General features: G+C 45.1%; 1 protein-coding gene across 1 annotated transcript in view; it reads left to right on the top strand.

The window, feature by feature from the left end:
- Positions 1–16641, top strand: part of RUBCN (rubicon autophagy regulator) — a 61984-nt gene that overhangs the window by 11920 nt on the left and 33423 nt on the right. The window contains 4 exon segments of the mRNA XM_038416682.2: positions 5710–5863; positions 11849–11936; positions 15911–15987; positions 15990–16065. Coding sequence (XP_038272610.1) covers positions 5710–5863; positions 11849–11936; positions 15911–15987; positions 15990–16065 — 395 coding nt within the window.

Here is a 16641-nt window from a genome sequence, read left to right as displayed (position 1 = left end):
CAATCGGCATGTGTCCCCAAGTGGGAATTCAGCCAGGGCTGTAACAATGAGCTGTTAGAAAAATGCCCATTCTGATAAGCTGATCATCTCTTGTACAGTGCTGGGTACACCTGTGGTGCTCTGGAAATAAGAATCAAGCCTTTCCTTAAACATCTTGAGCTATAGCATCAGGTGCTGTAAATCAACATAGCTCTGACTTGAATGAAGCTTCACCAATTTACACAGGCTAAGAATTTGGCCCCCAGTTTTTACTCTCTTTGTGTATATCCCACTGTGTGCCATTGTCTTGTGACTGGTGTAGTAAGTTGGAAGCTCTTCAAGGTAGGAATATTCTTTAGTTGCTGTGGCAATGCCATAGTACTGTATATAAATGCTAAACACTGCTGGCTGCAGACAGACCAAAGTCCACTGACCTGCTTCCTGATATCAAACCTGTATCATTGCCTCCTGACCTACCCCCTCCCTGCTGAGATGGAGTGAGATCATTCAGGAGTGTTGCCTAGATAACTTGACATTACTTTCTTGTGTGTCATTTTCCAGATTTGGTTGGAATGCTTTTACAGCTCTGAGAAATCTGTTTGCTTTTCTGGTATTGATTGAATGAGCCATTCTTCTAGTTCAGTCTCCTTTCTCCCATCCTGCTCACTCCAAGTCGCCTACAGGGCCTCCCTCCTTCACTATTTGTGAGAACACACCAGTTACTCTGACAGCAGGCTACAGCTGCACAAACAAACGATTTCAAGAGCAGGCTGAACTGAGAACAAACGGTATGAGTCTCTGCAGAAGTGCACAGCTGTTTGCCTGGGAAGCATGGCTGGCTGTGTTTTACTTGATCACAAAATATGCATTAAATAAAAGAAAAGGAGTACTTGTGGCACCTTAGAGACTAACAAATTTATTTGAGCATAAGCTTTCGTGAGCCACAGCTCACTAAATCGGATGCATTCAGTGGAAAATACAGTGGGGAGATTTATATACACAGAGAACCTGAAACAATGGGTGTTACCATACACACTGTAAGGAGAGTGATCACTTAAGATGAGCTATTACCGGGGGGGGGGGGCGGGGGGGAACCTTTTGTAGTGATAATCAAGGTGGGCCATTTCCAGCAGTTGACAAGAAGTATGGCGGGGGGGGGGGGAGATACCATGGGGAAATAGTTTTACTTTGTGTAATGACCCATCTATCCCCAGTCTCTATTCAAGCCTAAATTAATTGTATCCAGTTTGCAAATTAGTTCCAATTCAGACTGCTGAATTGTGGGTCATTACACAAAGTAAAACTATTTCCCCATGTTATTCTTCCCCCCCATACTTCTTGTCAACTGCTGGAAATGGCCCACCTTGATTATCACTACAAAAGGTCCCCCCCATCTTCTCCCCCCCCCCCCGGTAATAGCTCACCTTAAGTGATCACTCTCCTTACAGTGTGTATGGTAACACCCATTGTTTCATGTTCTCTGTGTATATAAATCTCCCCACTTTATTTTCCACTGAATGCATCCGATGAAGTGAGCAGTGGCTCACGAAACTTTATACACAGATAAATTTTAGTCTCTAAGGTGCCACAAGTGCTTCTTTTCTTTTTTCTTGAAGCAAATCTCTCGCACTACAGTCTTTACAGGAGTTGGGAATGTTATCCTATAGGTGCAGACCAAACTCCAATGTGAGTAGCTCAGTTCTGCCTCTCTGAATTTCCCGTGCATCTGCTGTTGGCTGTAGAATTTTGAATTTTTTCATCTTACTGTTGTGCAGTGTTGCTATGTGCTGTTACAGAGATGACACTTCTCACCCCAGAAGTGGCTGCATTTTCAATGATGAGTGAAGATTCTTGCATGGCTATCTTGTGAAGTGCTTTGGGATGAAAAGTGCTATACTGTAAAATGATTGAGGAGTACTTGTGGCACCTGAGAGACTAACAAATTTATTTGGGCATAAGCTTTCGTGGGCTAAAACCCACTTCATCAGATGCATGCAGTGGAAAATACAGTAGGAAGGGGTAAAAAGAAAAGGAGTACTTGTGGCACCTTAGAGACTAACAAATTTATTAGAGCATAAGCTTTCGTGAGCTACAGCTCACTTCATCGGATGCATTCAGTGGAAAATACAGTGGGGAGATTTATATACACAGAGAACATGAAACAATGGGTGTTACCATACACACTGTAAGGAGAGTGATCACTAGTAGGAAGGGGTGTGTGTGTGTGTGTGTGTGTGTGTATACACACACAGAGAACATGAAAAAATGGGTGTTGCCATACCAACTGTAATGAGACTAATCAATTAAGGTTAGTCTCTAAGGTGCCACAAGTACTCCTTGTTTTTTGTTTTTTTTTGCTGATACAGACTAACACAGCTGCCCCTCTGAAACCTGTAAAATCATTGTCACGAGATCAGAGATATTTTAATGCCTATTTTTCTTTCATCTTTTTACCAAATAACTTCCTACCTTTCCCTTTACATCTGTTTTTGTTTAGCTGATGGTGGTTTCTTATGTGTATCTTGGTTCATTGACACAGTGCCTTAAACAAAACAACCCCAAAACTCGAAGGACGAATTCTGTGTTAGCAGAGAACAATGACTCCAGTCCCTTGGAATGCAGTTGTTTTACCTTTGGAGAGGATGTGCCTAATAAGGCAGGCTTGCATAATAAGGGCATGGGGTTTAAACACCTTCCCAAGGCTCTGATGTGTAGTGGACAGACCCCTGCAGTATGTATGTGTTGGATACTTTTTATAGCACAATTATAACAACTAAAAGGGAGTTTCCTGGAATCACAAGCTGTAAGATCTAAATTCAGACTGTGGCTGCACTTTCACTCCCACTTCCCCAATCTGACTGGGGCCTGGAAATATCCCAGAGAAGAGCTGGTTAGGTGACAGAGCAGCTGCTAGGTTAGCACAGATCTGTGGCCAGAGGGCCTCTGCTTCCTTCCCCTGTCAGTATGCAAAGCAGGCTCACCTGGTGTGTGTCAAGACAGAAATTTCTGTGTAAATTTAGAAGAATGGGTTGATGGAATCAAGGCTCGTTAAGCTTTTTACTGTCTCTAAATGAGCCAACCAGTTAGGATCCAAAGATGGAGGCTGGCCCTGGAATCTGGTTTAGAATTCTGCTCTCTCCCCACAGTCCCAGCTGAGTTAGGCCCTGTTTTCTTTTAATAGTGTTTGGAAGCTGGGCCTAAACTGTCTGACAGCTAGGCTGCTCTTAAGGCAGCTTGGCTGCCAATGAGAATCTAGTGTAAAGTCAGGGGCTGGGAGCAAACGCTATGTGTGCACTCAAGTTGCTGGATTTGTCTATGTATCGTGTAATATTTAGTAACCGTATCTCGTGCATAGGCATTCCTGTGCCAGCTCAGACTATTGGTCTGTCTAGACTAATGTCCTGCCTCTGGCACTGGCACAGATCTCTGAGGCATTCAGGGAGTTGTGCAGCTCTATACTCTTTAAGAATGGGCTAGAATGCCGTCCTGCCTCCCAAACGCCATTAGCTTGCACCCTGAAACATGAAATACTACCAGTAGGAAATCTTGAAGCTCTGAGTGTATTAACATGCACGCTACGTTTTATCCTGTTTACTGTTTCACCCCACTATGAACAGTCCTTCAGTATGCTTTACAAAAACTGCCAAGTGAGTGTACTACAAAAGAAAGAAGCTTGCATTAAGTGATATTGGAGAGTTGTTCACATTGGCTGTTAATGTCACTTTAAGATCTCTGGGGAATTTCTATGTCACAATCCTCTGACACGAGGTTCTGCAGATCATTGGAGCACTAGTGTTGAGTAGAGGTTTTTACTGTAAGATGAACTCCATCCTGGTTAGATCCTCGATCCTTTCAAATGCTGTGTGAGCTTGTTATTTTGCATGTCTTTGAGAAGCAACTGGTCCTGCCCTTAATTCTTGATGAATTACTGCACTGTCACTGAGTTAATGTGCTTGCTGTTCCTTTCCTTATCAAATACCCTTGGCAAAATGAATAGGCCCTCTCAGCAATTTAAACTGACAATAAACAACTAGAGCTGTAGCTCACGGAAAGCTTATGCTCAAATACATTTGTTAGTCTCTAAGGTGCCACAAGTCGTCCTTTTTTTAAAAAAAATTTTTGGGGTTGTTGGAGAAGGCCTGGAAGAGAACTGAGTGTTTCTCTCATTTGCTGATTCACTGAACATAACCAGTGCTGAGATGATAATGTAATAGTTCCAACAAAGACACTATTTGTGGCTGAGAAAAAATTCTTTTCAAAGGTTCAAATTTCAGTATTATTTTACATTTTAAAAACAGATGTCCATATCTATGCTGCAAATACTGCCTCACATTAAAAATGCAAGCATGTTAGAAATCTAATATATTTTTCATTGTTTATCCTGCTTTTTCACTTTTTACATTTTAATCCGCTTAGGCAGTGAGAATAGATAATCACTTCATTGCTAGTTTTCTGGTCAGTTTCACTTTTAGAGTCTCCTCTTAGCATGTGCTGTAATGCCTCAGTTACAAACACTGCAGGGACCTGTTTGTTGGGATTTCTGAAATGTCTGTGGCAGCATTTCTGTTGGTGTATAGTTCTGTGAAAGATTGCTTTTACAGAATATAATTTGAGGACTAAATATGAACTGATTGAGCCTTTGGGACTAGAGTCTTTTTATTTAGTTTTTTATGCATTAAGCAAATATTCCTCAGTACAGTTGTCTCTTGTTTACTTAGGGATTTATATTTCTCAGGCAGAGTTGTCTAGTGGCTAATGCTGGGGACTCAGGAGTCAAGTCACCTGGGTGCCATTTCTGAAGTTACTGCTGACTTCCTGCATGACCGTGACCAACTTCTGTTACCTCCCCGTCCCCATTTCCTCATCTGTAAAATGGGGGTATGATGATTTCCTGCCTTCCATGGGATGATGAGGTGCTCAGTGTTTGTGAGATGCACTGTGGAAGTAGTAAGTTACCCAGGATGTGTGGCTTATGTTGACCCAGACTGGAACACAATTTCATTAAAGTTTTTTTTTTAAAATCTCCACTTGAACTCAATACAGAACTTAGGACTTAGGGACTGTGAGAGCCATTCTTGATATTGTCCTTCCTGTAGAGCTGGACTTAGCCTACCCATCTTCTATTTAACTGTATAATTATGTTTTAGTCACCTGATCCTGGAGTTGGATTAAGAAATTCCTATTACACTTGCATATCCTTTGAATGATCAGCAGATACCATCCTGAACTCCTCTCTCATGGTGTTTCTGTGCAGAAGAGACAGTGTCTCCCCCTGGAAGTGCTCAAGCACTAGACTGCCTTGAGGGCTGCATGCAGGGCTGAGATCTGTAGATAGCATCAGCATTTGAGGGAGGTAGCATGCAAATATGACCCAGCACAGATGGAATCTTAGTCAGCTTTGGCATCCATCTTTCTTATGCAATGTTCTGTTGTATTGGTCCCCTCCAAGCCTGCAACATCTTGCGCTCAGTAGACTGTGCAGACATATTCATGAGTGGAGCGGTCAATACACTAGCTAGTCTAGTGAACTTAAAACCTTCGGGCAGAAGGCCTACAACCCAGCAGTATGTGTACAGATGCCCATGCCATGCTGGCTTCTAGATCTCCTACCCAAATGTTTTAATTTTACCAAAGCCCAGTTGGGCAGCATTTAATTCTGTTGTCAGGCCACTAAACTTTGATTGATTTGCGGGGAACTAACTGGCACTGTGTGTTCTTTTGGATGTGCAGGAAGGAGCATTGGAAACTGCTTGGCAATTTGAAGACCACAGTTGAGGGATTGGTGTCCAGCAACAACCCGAACGTCTGGTCTAAATATGGTGGCTTGGAGCGGCTGTGCAGGGATATGCACAGCATCCTCTATCATGGGCTCATCCACGACAAGGTAGGGTTTTGCATGTGGGGCAGTCTGGCGTTTATCACCATGTTGCTGTTCTAACAGGTGGTGCTTTGGTTACTGAGACAATACTTTGGTCTGTGACCTCTGGAAGCCATGAGTGAGATGATCTGTAATGAGCCTTATTTGCATTGAAGCGGCAGGCTGATGGTTTTATTAGCATCAAGTTTGCTAGGGCTAAAGTTCTAATGGCGGGATTGTTTTCTGCAACAGGACTGAAAGTCGGGACTTTCAGGTTTTTATCCCCAGCTCTGTCACTGATTTGCTGTTTGACCTTGGGCAAGTAATTTCCTCTGTTTGTGCCTCAGATTCCCCGTGATGATCCTGCCCTACTCAGAAGGGGATAGGGAAGGTTAATATTTGTACAATGCTTTGAAATCCTCTCTGATGGGTAAATTGTCAGTATGAACATAGGAAGCCATCAACTCAGGGAATGGTCTTGCCTCAGGCTTCATCACACTAGGGAAAACCCCTGCAGCTATTGGATTTGGGTGCCTGTCACTTCACCTCTCCTATCATTTTGTGCCACATTTTGCTAAGCATTGGTGATCTCTGCTGTGAGAAGCTGGCCCCTCCCACCCATTTGTTTCTGCCTGTTGGATCCCCCAGCAATGACAATGCTGAATTTGTAAGGAGGCAATCTGGTAACATGGAACTGAAATGTGAGGTCTTAGGCAGGTCTTAGCCTGGTCTGGGAGGAGAAGCCCTGTTCCTTAACGTTCTTGATTATTAGATAATAAATCACTCTCTGATTCCTGCATACATACTTCACACAACCGTGATCTCTCTTGTTTTGCCCTCACTGCTTCCTGGCTGCTGTTGCTTATATCAGTGGTCCTGGGGGACTGCGAGCCGGTTTCAGGGGGTTCTCCAAGCAGGGCCAGCGTTGGACTTGCTGAAGCCTAGGGCAGAAAGCCAAAGCCCCCCCTGCATGGTACTGAAGCCTGGGACCCTGAGCTCTGCCACTGGGGCTGAAGCCAAAGCCAGAGCAACTTCACTTCGCGGGGGGCCCTGTGGCATGGGGCCCCAGGCAGTTGCCCTGCTTGCTACACCCTAATGCCAGCCCTGGCTTTTATATGGAGAAAAACAGTAGTTTTGGCGGAGGTAGGCCAGGGAGTTTTTATAGCCTGTTGGAGTGGGCCTCAGAAAGGAAAAGATTGAGAACCCCTGGCTTATCTGGATCCATTCCCTTTACCATTGCTGCCCTAAAGCCAGCCTCTTCTCTCCCTTCTTACCCCTGCCCCCAAAAAGATTCTTTGCATTCAGACAGAACCCTGAGACTGTCTACCCCTCTGCTTACCATTTCCACCCTGCAGTAGTTACTTCTTGAAAATTTGCCCGCCATTGGCACTGGTGCAAATGAACATGGGTGGGTGATCAGCAAACCTCAAAATAACCTGCTGGCTCTTGATTTGTGCTAGATGCACAGTACTTGTTTTAAGGAAACACACTTCAGACAGACCCTGTTGTTCATTGATTACACAGTTGGAATAACTGAACGCTTTCAATGCACTGGGGATTGTTCATGCCCAAGAGTCTGTGAGCAGTTTAGATGTTGGATCTATTTAGCAAGAGCAAGTGCCCCCCCCCTTTTTTTGTTTTGGTGCTTTTATTACATGCGAAGAAGGTTCTTTTCCCATTTGTTTTTTGTTATTAGAAGTATCAGGTCTTGACTTTCCTTGGAGAACTTGGGATTGTGACATCACAAGAGACTGAACGGATAGTAGTTGGGGAGGGAGTGTTGAATCTGACTCTCCCACATTGTTTTCTGGTCACGCTTGTTTCATTCAGACTCCTGACACACCAGGGGAGAAGCGCTTTTTGGGAATGATTCAACAGTGACCCCACGTACTGGCTTCCAGTTGAAAATAAATTATATCTACACACATGCACACTGGAGAACTAGTGTGGGAGTTTTCTCAGCCCTGAGGAATATATATTTTTATTGTGTATATAAAATGAAAACTCTGTCTCCGGGGCTGAGAACTCACCCTAAATCTCTTAAAAAAAGAGAGTACTTGTGGCACCTTAGAGACTAACATAACGTAAGCTTTCGTGAGCTACAGCTCAGTTCATCAGATGCATGCAGTGGAAAATATAGTGGGGAGATTTTATATACACAGAGAACATGAAAGAATGGGTGTTACCATACACACTGTAAAGAGAATGATCAGGAAAGGTGAGCTATTACCAGCAGGAGAGCCGGGGTGAGGACGGTGGGGAAGGATCTTTTGTAGTGATAATCGAGGATAATCAGTTTACAAGAACAGTAGGAGGGGGAAATAAACAAGGGGAAATAGTTTTACTTTGTGTAATGACACATCCACTCCCAGTCTTTATTCAAGCCTGTCTCCCAAGATCTGTGAGAGTGAATCGTCGTCCTTCAGGATAGGTTGTAGATCCTTGATGATGGAGAGGTTTTAGTTGGGGGTTGAAGGTGATGGCTAGTGGCATTCTGTTATTTTCTTTGTTGGGCTTCTTTTCCATGAGTCCAGATGACGAATACTCACCAGCAACCACACAATAGAACCACTAACCCAGGAACCTATCCTTGCAACAAAGCCCGTTGCCAACTGTGCCCACATATCTATTCAGGGGACACCATCATAGGGCCTAATCATATCAGCCACACTATCAGAGGCTCGTTCACCTGCACATCTACCAATGTGATATGTGCCAGCAGTGCCCCTCTTCCATGTACATTAGTCAAACTGGACAGTCGCTACGTAAAAGAATAAATGGACTCAAATCAGACGTCAAGAATTATAACATTCAAAAACCAGTCGGAGGACACTTCAATCTCTTTGGTCACTCTATTACAGACCTAAAAGTGGCAATTCTTCAACAAAAAAAGACTTCAAAAACAGACTCCAATGAGAGACTGCTGAATTGGAATTAGATTTGCAAACTGTATACAATTAACTCTAGGCTTAACTCTAAGACTGGGAGTGGATGTGTCATTACACAAAGTAAAACTATTTCCCCATGTTTCTCTCTCTCCCCCCCCCCCCCCCGTTCCTCAGACGTTCTTGTTAACTGCTAGAAATGGCCCACCTTGGTTATCACTACAAAAGGTTCCCGCCCCCTCCCGCTCTCCTGTTGATAATAGCTTACCTTTCCTGATGAAGTGAGCTGTAGCTCACGAAAGCTTATGCTCAAATAAATTTTAGTCTCTAAGGTGCCACAAGTACTCCTTTTCTTTTTGCAGATACAGACTAACATGGCTGCTACTCTGAAACCTAATACTCTTTAATTAAAAAAAAAAAAAAAAAAAAAGCCCAAAGCCCAGGGAAGAGAACAATTGATGTTTTTGATATTTCTAAGATACAACATGTTGTTGTTGTGGGTGGGAGGGGGAGGGGGGCAAATACTGAGGCCACTTTTATATCTCCTAAAGCAGTAGCACATGGCATGAAGAAAAAATATTTCCTTTGCAACTGATCTTTAACAAGAAGCATAACTAATAAAATGGGATAGCCTCGACCAAAGAAAACGGAGACAGACCTCAACTGAGAGCAAACGAAATATGTCATCCTAGCAGCATGCTGCATTAAATTTCAAGCCTGCTTCCTAGCTGCTTAGCAGTGCAAGAGAGCCCATTGGTGGCTTGCAATGTTAGAAGACACACAATCTCTGCTGCTTTGTTTGCCAGGATGTTTTTGTGTTGGCGTCTGTCCCTCCCTAAAGTTAGACTCCTTTTGCACTGCTTTCTGATCAGAAAGTTCTTCCCGTGCTGCTGTTAAGAAAGAGAATACTGATAACGGCGACTTGTGCAATGTTGAACTCGGCAAAAATTTCAAGAGAACAAGTGAAGAGAGGCAAGCATGCAACTTAACGCTGCAAACGGCATTCAAATGTCCCCGTTCTCAGATCTGCTTTACCTTGAAAGAAGCTGGAATCTGGGGAACATTTCCCTCTGCCTCTGAGCAACCAAGCCCACTAGCTCTCTTCGGTTGGGACCTTACAAGAGTGTTGTACTCTCCTTGAGCCTGTGGAGAGTAATTCTGATTCAGTCGCACAATTGTGGTCCCAGGGCTGTAGGGGAGTAGAGTTCCACTTTAGTCCAGAAGAGTCAGGCTCCTCATTTCCCTCCTTCCTGTCATGAAAGCTCACCGTTTAAATTAACCATGGCCCTGTTGCAAGGGGATGGGATGCTGTCCCTTTAAGACACAGGTCTCAGCCTTAATTAGCCCTTTCCCCTGGGTTGCGCAGTAGAGCACAGAAGCAGGAAGCAGGTGGTGATGGTGGCCATGAAGTAACCAGCCAGAGGTAAGGGGGAGAAAGGTCTGATTTCACGCCTGAATCTCTCTGCCTTGTGCACTCCGTCACCCTGATGCTGAGGCGTGTCTGGGGCTGGTGTAGAGAGGAGGATTTATTTGGAACGTTCCCCGCACTGCCTCACCTTCCTCATGCTGCACTGCTTTCCCAACTGGCAGAATGGTGATCCGCTCCCCATTACTTTGGTGCGGCGTCACCTTGGCGCTACATGGGGCTAACAAGGTCGTTACTTTGCGATGAGCCCCCTTGGCGTGGCCAGACAAAATTTCCTCTCTCCTGCTTTGCTGGACTCTGAACGGCTCTTCCCTCCCAGCCTGGATTGCGCTTTGTTTCGCTTTCGCTGTGCTAAGGGTCAAATATGCCCAGGCTGCCAGCCAAGCCTGCAAATAGGTGGGATCTCTTCACTGTCAGTCCTCTCCTCCAACTGCTTTCCTCCTGCACTCTTCTGCCCGCTGGAAATCGGAGGACAGTTGAGGCCGTTCCTTGTCTGTCTGGCAGGGCAGGAGGTGCGTCTGACAGGGCGTTTGGCACCTGGGTTGCGAGCAGCAGTGCAGGTGCCAGTTCCCAGCCGCCTCCTTTTGTCAAGCCCCCCCCCCAGATTACTGAATAACCCTCTCCCCTTCACACGAGACCACCATGCAATTGCTATGCTTTGCTTTTTTTTTCTCTCCATATGCTTCCTCTCTTTTTACTTACTCTTTTTCTTTCTCTTTTCCCTTCCCCCCCCACCCCCTCATTTTGTTGCTCCCTGTGCCTGTTTGCAAAAAGGCTCTGGGCTGCTGAGTGTAAGGGGACATCTACTGCTGGTTCTTCAAGGGCCCCAGTGGGCTGTGTTGCAAGATGAGACCCAGATAGTACCAGTGAGCTGCTCCTGCAGCCCTGTGCCTGAGAGTTGCTCCTGTGGCCAGCTGTGTGAGGAATGGTTTGCTGCAAGAGCAGGCAGAGGTGTAGTTCAATAAGCTGCTCACCACTTCCCCCCCCCCCCGAGAGCAGCATGTTTGCAGTGGGGCCTGAGAGCTGGCTCTAGGGTCATGCAGTTTCCGGGTCCCACTGCTCATCTCCTGCCCTGTGTCTCCTACAGCAGGGAAATGCACCCCGGGTGGGAAATACTAAGTTATTCTGCAGTTCACAGTTGTTCGGTGGAATGTGCTGGCACTGAAAGCACTGGGTGTCCTACTGGCATGGCTGACTCGTTCACATCCTGCATGTATTAGGAAAGGGTTAATTAGATAAGGTATGTGTGTTTGTCTACTTACCCCCCCCCCATATATAATATATATGTGTGTGTGTGTGTATACTTCTATCGCTCCCATCATGGTGGTAGCTGAGAACCTCACAGGCAATGAGTTTAGGCTCCCCACGTACCTGTGAGGCAGGGCAGGGCTATTATCCCCATGTCACAGATGGGGAACGGAGGCACAGAGAGACTTGCCCAAGGTCACTCAGGAAGCCTGTGACAGGGCCGGGAATTGAATCCAGGTCTCCTAAGTCCCTAATGCCCTAACCCCTGGGACACCCTTCTTCTCTCTCACCCACATCAATGCCGGCAAGTGACTCGTTGTGCTGTCAGCTGAGCGGTGCGGCAACCTCACGAGAGGCTGCCGAAGGTCACATGAACTGCGCTGGTCTCTCAGCACCTGTCATTATTGTGGCGGGGTTTGTCAGGCGGAGTCTAACTGTGCATTTTCCGGGCAGGTGTACTGCAGTCAGACGGATTACTGGCAGTTTGTGAAAGACATCCGCTGGCTGAGCCCGCACTCTGCTCATCACGTGGAGAAGGTGAGTTCTGGCGCAGTTGGGATTGGAGGACGGGGCTAGCTTGGAGATCTCAAGGCTGTTGCTTTCCCTGGCCAGCAAAGAGTGACTAAATTGCACAGTTTGATTCTCATGATTAACTGAGTGACTGAAGCGTTAGGCTGTGGTTTGCCTGCCATTGAGCAGCTGAGACACCCTGGCAGTGGAGTTCGCTTCCTTGGAGTGATCCTCTTGTCTTGGTTTGACAGATTGAGGGAGGAGACATTTTGTTATAATCCCTCTATCATGTTTAATTTGTGAGTGAACTCAGTGCCCCTTAAACTAAGGGGGATGATCAAAAGTATGCAGCCTCATATTCTGTACAAGCTGCATCCCAGAAGGCTTGGCAGAGTTCAATTCAAGACCATGGATGACATGTGGTCTGTGAGAAACAGGTTTTTGGTCTCTCATTCCTGCAGCTCCTTCGCTAACTGCCACCACAGCTGGCACTAATTGCCCCTGCTTTGTCCTAAACTCTTCATACAAAACCCAGAACAGTGTCACGTGCTTTGAGGTCACATATATGGCAGGGCTCATCTGCATAGCTCTTGATAGACAAAGGACCATGTCCTTTCTCCAAAGAGCATGTGGCCTCGGCTGGGACCAAACACGCTGAGAGATGGGGATAAGCACTAGGGGGGCAGGGACTACAGGAATCTGACTGTACCGTGGTTCAGATCAGGGACGCTTCGTCAGTTCTGATGATGATGTTGCTAAGTGGCAAGACTAGGCCTCAGAACAGGTCAAGGATGGGGCTTAAACTCTGGCCAGTCAAGTGTAAAAGTATAATGAGGCCAGCCAAAAAAGAATTTGAAAAGCAACTAGCCAAAGACCCAAAAACTAACAGCAAACATTTTTTAAGTACATCAGAAGCAGGAAGCCTGCTAAATAATCAGTGAGGCCCCTGGAGAGTAGAGATGCTAACGGTGCACTCAAGGAAGACCTAAGATGAGCTATTACCAGCAAGGGGGTGGGGGGGGAATAATCAAAGTGGGCCATTTCTAGCAGTTGACAAGAATGTCTGAGGAACAGTGGGGGGGGGGGAATAACATGGGGAAGTAGTTTTACTTTGTGTAATGACCCATCCACTCCCAGTCTCTATTCAAACCTAAATTAATTGTATCCAGTTTGCAAATTAATTCCAATTCAGCAGTCTCTCGTTGGAGTCTGTTTTTGAAGCTTTTTTGCTGAAGGATAGCCACTCTTAGGTCTGTTATCGAGTGACCCGAGAGATTGAAGTGTTCTCTGACTGGTTTTTGAATGTTATAATTCTTGATGTCTGATTTGTGTCCATTTATTCTTTTACGTAGAGACTGTCCAGTTTGACTAATGTACATGGTAGAGGGGCACTGCTGGCACATGATGGCATATATCACATTGGTAGATGCGCAGGTGAACGAGCCTCTGATAGTGTGGTTGATGTGATTAGGCCCTGTGATGGTGTCCCCTGAATAATTTGCAAACTTGATACAATTAACTTAAGCTTTAATAGAGACTGGGAGAGGATGGGTCATTACACAAAGTAAAACTATTTCCCTGTGTTATTCCCCCCACCCCTCACTGTTCCTCAGACGTTCTTGTCAACTGCTGGAAATGGCCCACCTTGATTATCACTACAAAAGGTTTTCTCTCTCTCCCCTGCCCCCCCTGCTGCTAATAGCTCATCTTAAGTGATCACTCTCCTTACAGTGTGTATGATAACACCCATTGTTTCATGTTCTCTGTGTATATAAATCATCTCCCCACTGTATTTTCCACTGAATGCATCTGACGAAGTGAGCTGTAGCTAACAAATTTATTTGAGCATAAGCTTTCGTGAGTCTCTAAGGTACCACAAGTCCTCCTTTTCTTTTTGAGAATACAGACTAACACGGCTACTACTCTGAAACCTGTCAAGGAAGACAAGGCTATTGCAAAGAATTCATTTAGTTTCTTTGCATCAGTCTTCACTGCAGAGGATGTGAGGGAGATTCCCACACCCGAGTCATTCTTTTTAGGTAACAAATCTGTGGAACTGTCAATAGAGGAAGTTTTGGAACAAACAGTAATAAGTCACCGGGACCAGATAGCATTCACCCAAGAGTTCTGAAGGAACTCAAATATGAAATTGCAGAACTACTACTGCGGTATGTAACCTATCATTTAAATCAGCTTTTGTACCAGATGACTGGAGGATAGCTAATGTGGCACCAATCTTTAAAAAGGCTCAGAGGTGATCCAGCTTAACTTCAGCACCAGGGAATTGGTTGATAACTAAGAACAGAATAATCAGACATATAGATGAACATGATTTGTTGGGGGAAGAGTCAACATGGCTTTTGTAAAGTTAAATCATGTCTCACCAAGCTATTCGAATTTTTGTGGGGGTCAACAAACATATGGACATGGGTGATCCAATGGGTGTAGTGTACTTAGACTTTCAGAAAGCCTTTAACAAGCTCTTTAGCAAAGTAAGCAGTCATGGGATAAGAGAGAAGACCTCTTATGGATCAGTAACTGGTAAAAGATAGGAAACAAAGGGTAGAAATAAATGGTCAATTTTCAGAATGGAGAGGGGTAAATAGTGGTGTTCCCCAGGGTTGGTACTGGGACCAGTCCTATTCAAACTATTCCTAACTGATCTGGAAAAAGTGGTAAACAGTGAGGTGGCAAAATTTGCAGACTATACAAAATTACTCAAGCTAGTTCCGTTCCAAAGCAGACTGCAGAGAGTTACAAAGGGATCTCACAAGACCGGTGTGACTGGGCAACACAAAATGGCAGATGAAATTCAGTGTTGAAAAATGCAATGCAATGCACATGGAAAACATAATTCAAATTTATATATATTATCTAACTTTGTGTAATGACCTTATATATAGGGTAAATTAGTTTTTACCGCTCAACAAGGGATCTTGGAGTTCTCTGAAAATCCGCTCAGTGTGCAGCAGCGCAGTCCAAAAAGCTAATAGATGTTAGGAACCATTAGGGAAGAGACAGATAATAAGACAGAAAATGTCATACTGCTCTGTATAAATGCATGGTATACTCGTATCTTTGAATACTGCGTGCAGATGTGGTGCCCCATCTCAAAAAGATATATTGGAGTTGGAAAAGGCTCAGAAAAGAGCAACAAAAATGATCAGAGAGATGGAACAGCTTCTGTATGAGGAGAGATTAATAAGACTGGGACTTTTCAGTTTGGAAAAGAGATGGCTGTGGGAGATATGATTGAGGTCTATAAAATCATGACTGGGGTAGAGAAAGTAGATAAGGAAATGTTGTTTACTCCTCATAACACAAGAACTAGGGGTCACACAATGAAATTAATAGGTAGCAGGTTAAAAACAAACAAAAGGAAGCACTTCTTCACACAATGCACAGTCAGCCTGTGGAACTCATTGCCAGGGGATGTTGTGAAGGTCAAAAGTATAACTGAGTTCAAAAAAGGATTAGATAAATTCATGGAGGAAAGGTCTATCAGTGTCAGGATGGGAAGGGATGGAACAACATACTCAGAGTGTCCCTAGCCTCTGTTGGCCAGAAGCTGGGAGTGGATGATGAGATGGACCATTCGATTGCCTGTTCTGTTCATTCCCTCTGAATGAAGCACCTGGCATTGGCCACTGTTGGAAAACAGGATACTGGGCTAGATGAACCATTGGTCTGACCCAGCCTGGCTGTTCGTATGTTCTTATTGAGCTTTGTTGCGGAATTCCATCCCAGTGCAGCTGTTTCCCTTGTAATGTGCTGGCTGGTCAATAGCTCCCCCCGTCTGTCAGAGTGGCTGGTTACAGTGCTGCTACAAACACAATGTATACCGTCAGTCAATGCCTGGGTGATAGGAAGTTGCTGGATGGGCCAGTGTCCACTACTGACCTAAGATTGGCTTTCCAGGTTTAGCAGACGTCGGTGCATTGCTCTCGTGAGCCCACTAGTCTCTGTCTGACTGACTTGTGTGTGGTGTCCATTCCAGTCATCAAGACCTTCATGAGAATGGCCAGCCAAACGCAGATGGTGTAAGTCATCAAGCCATAGCAGAGCTGTGGCTACAGCACAGCTCTGCAGTACTCACTGCCTCTCCGCACAGCTGAAACAGCTGCTTGAGAACCAGACAGTACATCAGGAAATCTACACAGGTAAACAGCACTGTGGAGACAATCTCCTTCCCCCCATGGAAATATCTAGCATGCCCTTCTCTCCAGCCATGGACACAGGCTTCGGTAGCACATGGAATGCTGGGATGGGGGAGGGTAGGAAATTCTTTAGCCCAGAGGATGCCAGGATGTGAGGGATTCCATAACATGTAATTTGGGGGTGGATTAAGATTCCTTATAGCACTGCTCGGGATCTGTCCAATGGTCCTTGCAGTCTAGGAGCCTGTTTCTGGCAATGTCCAATGCCAGGTCCCGCCTCTAAGCAGGTGGGGGCAGTAGGGATACAAGGTCTGGTTTTGTTCCTGAGCCGCCCTGTGTCTGTCTAGGTTGAAATTATTTGGCTGGGAAGTATTTGATGGAAAGCATTTTTGTTGGAAATACGATGCATCAGAACCAAAACTCTTCTTGGGAAAGGGTCAGTTTCAGTGAGTTGCCCATTTCAAGCATTGGTCAGAATTGTCAGGATCCCATTTTGACATTTTTAACACAAAAATTTCATTTTTTGATCTCAAAATGACTTGTTTAATTTTAATTCTTGGGGGGCGGGGGAGGCGGGGG

The sequence above is a fragment of the Dermochelys coriacea genome, chromosome 9, assembly GCF_009764565.3.
Source record: "Dermochelys coriacea isolate rDerCor1 chromosome 9, rDerCor1.pri.v4, whole genome shotgun sequence".
NCBI lineage: Eukaryota > Metazoa > Chordata > Testudines > Dermochelyidae > Dermochelys > Dermochelys coriacea.
The sequence above is the reverse complement of the archived record's forward strand: the minus strand, read 5'-3'. Positions and strand labels throughout refer to the sequence as shown.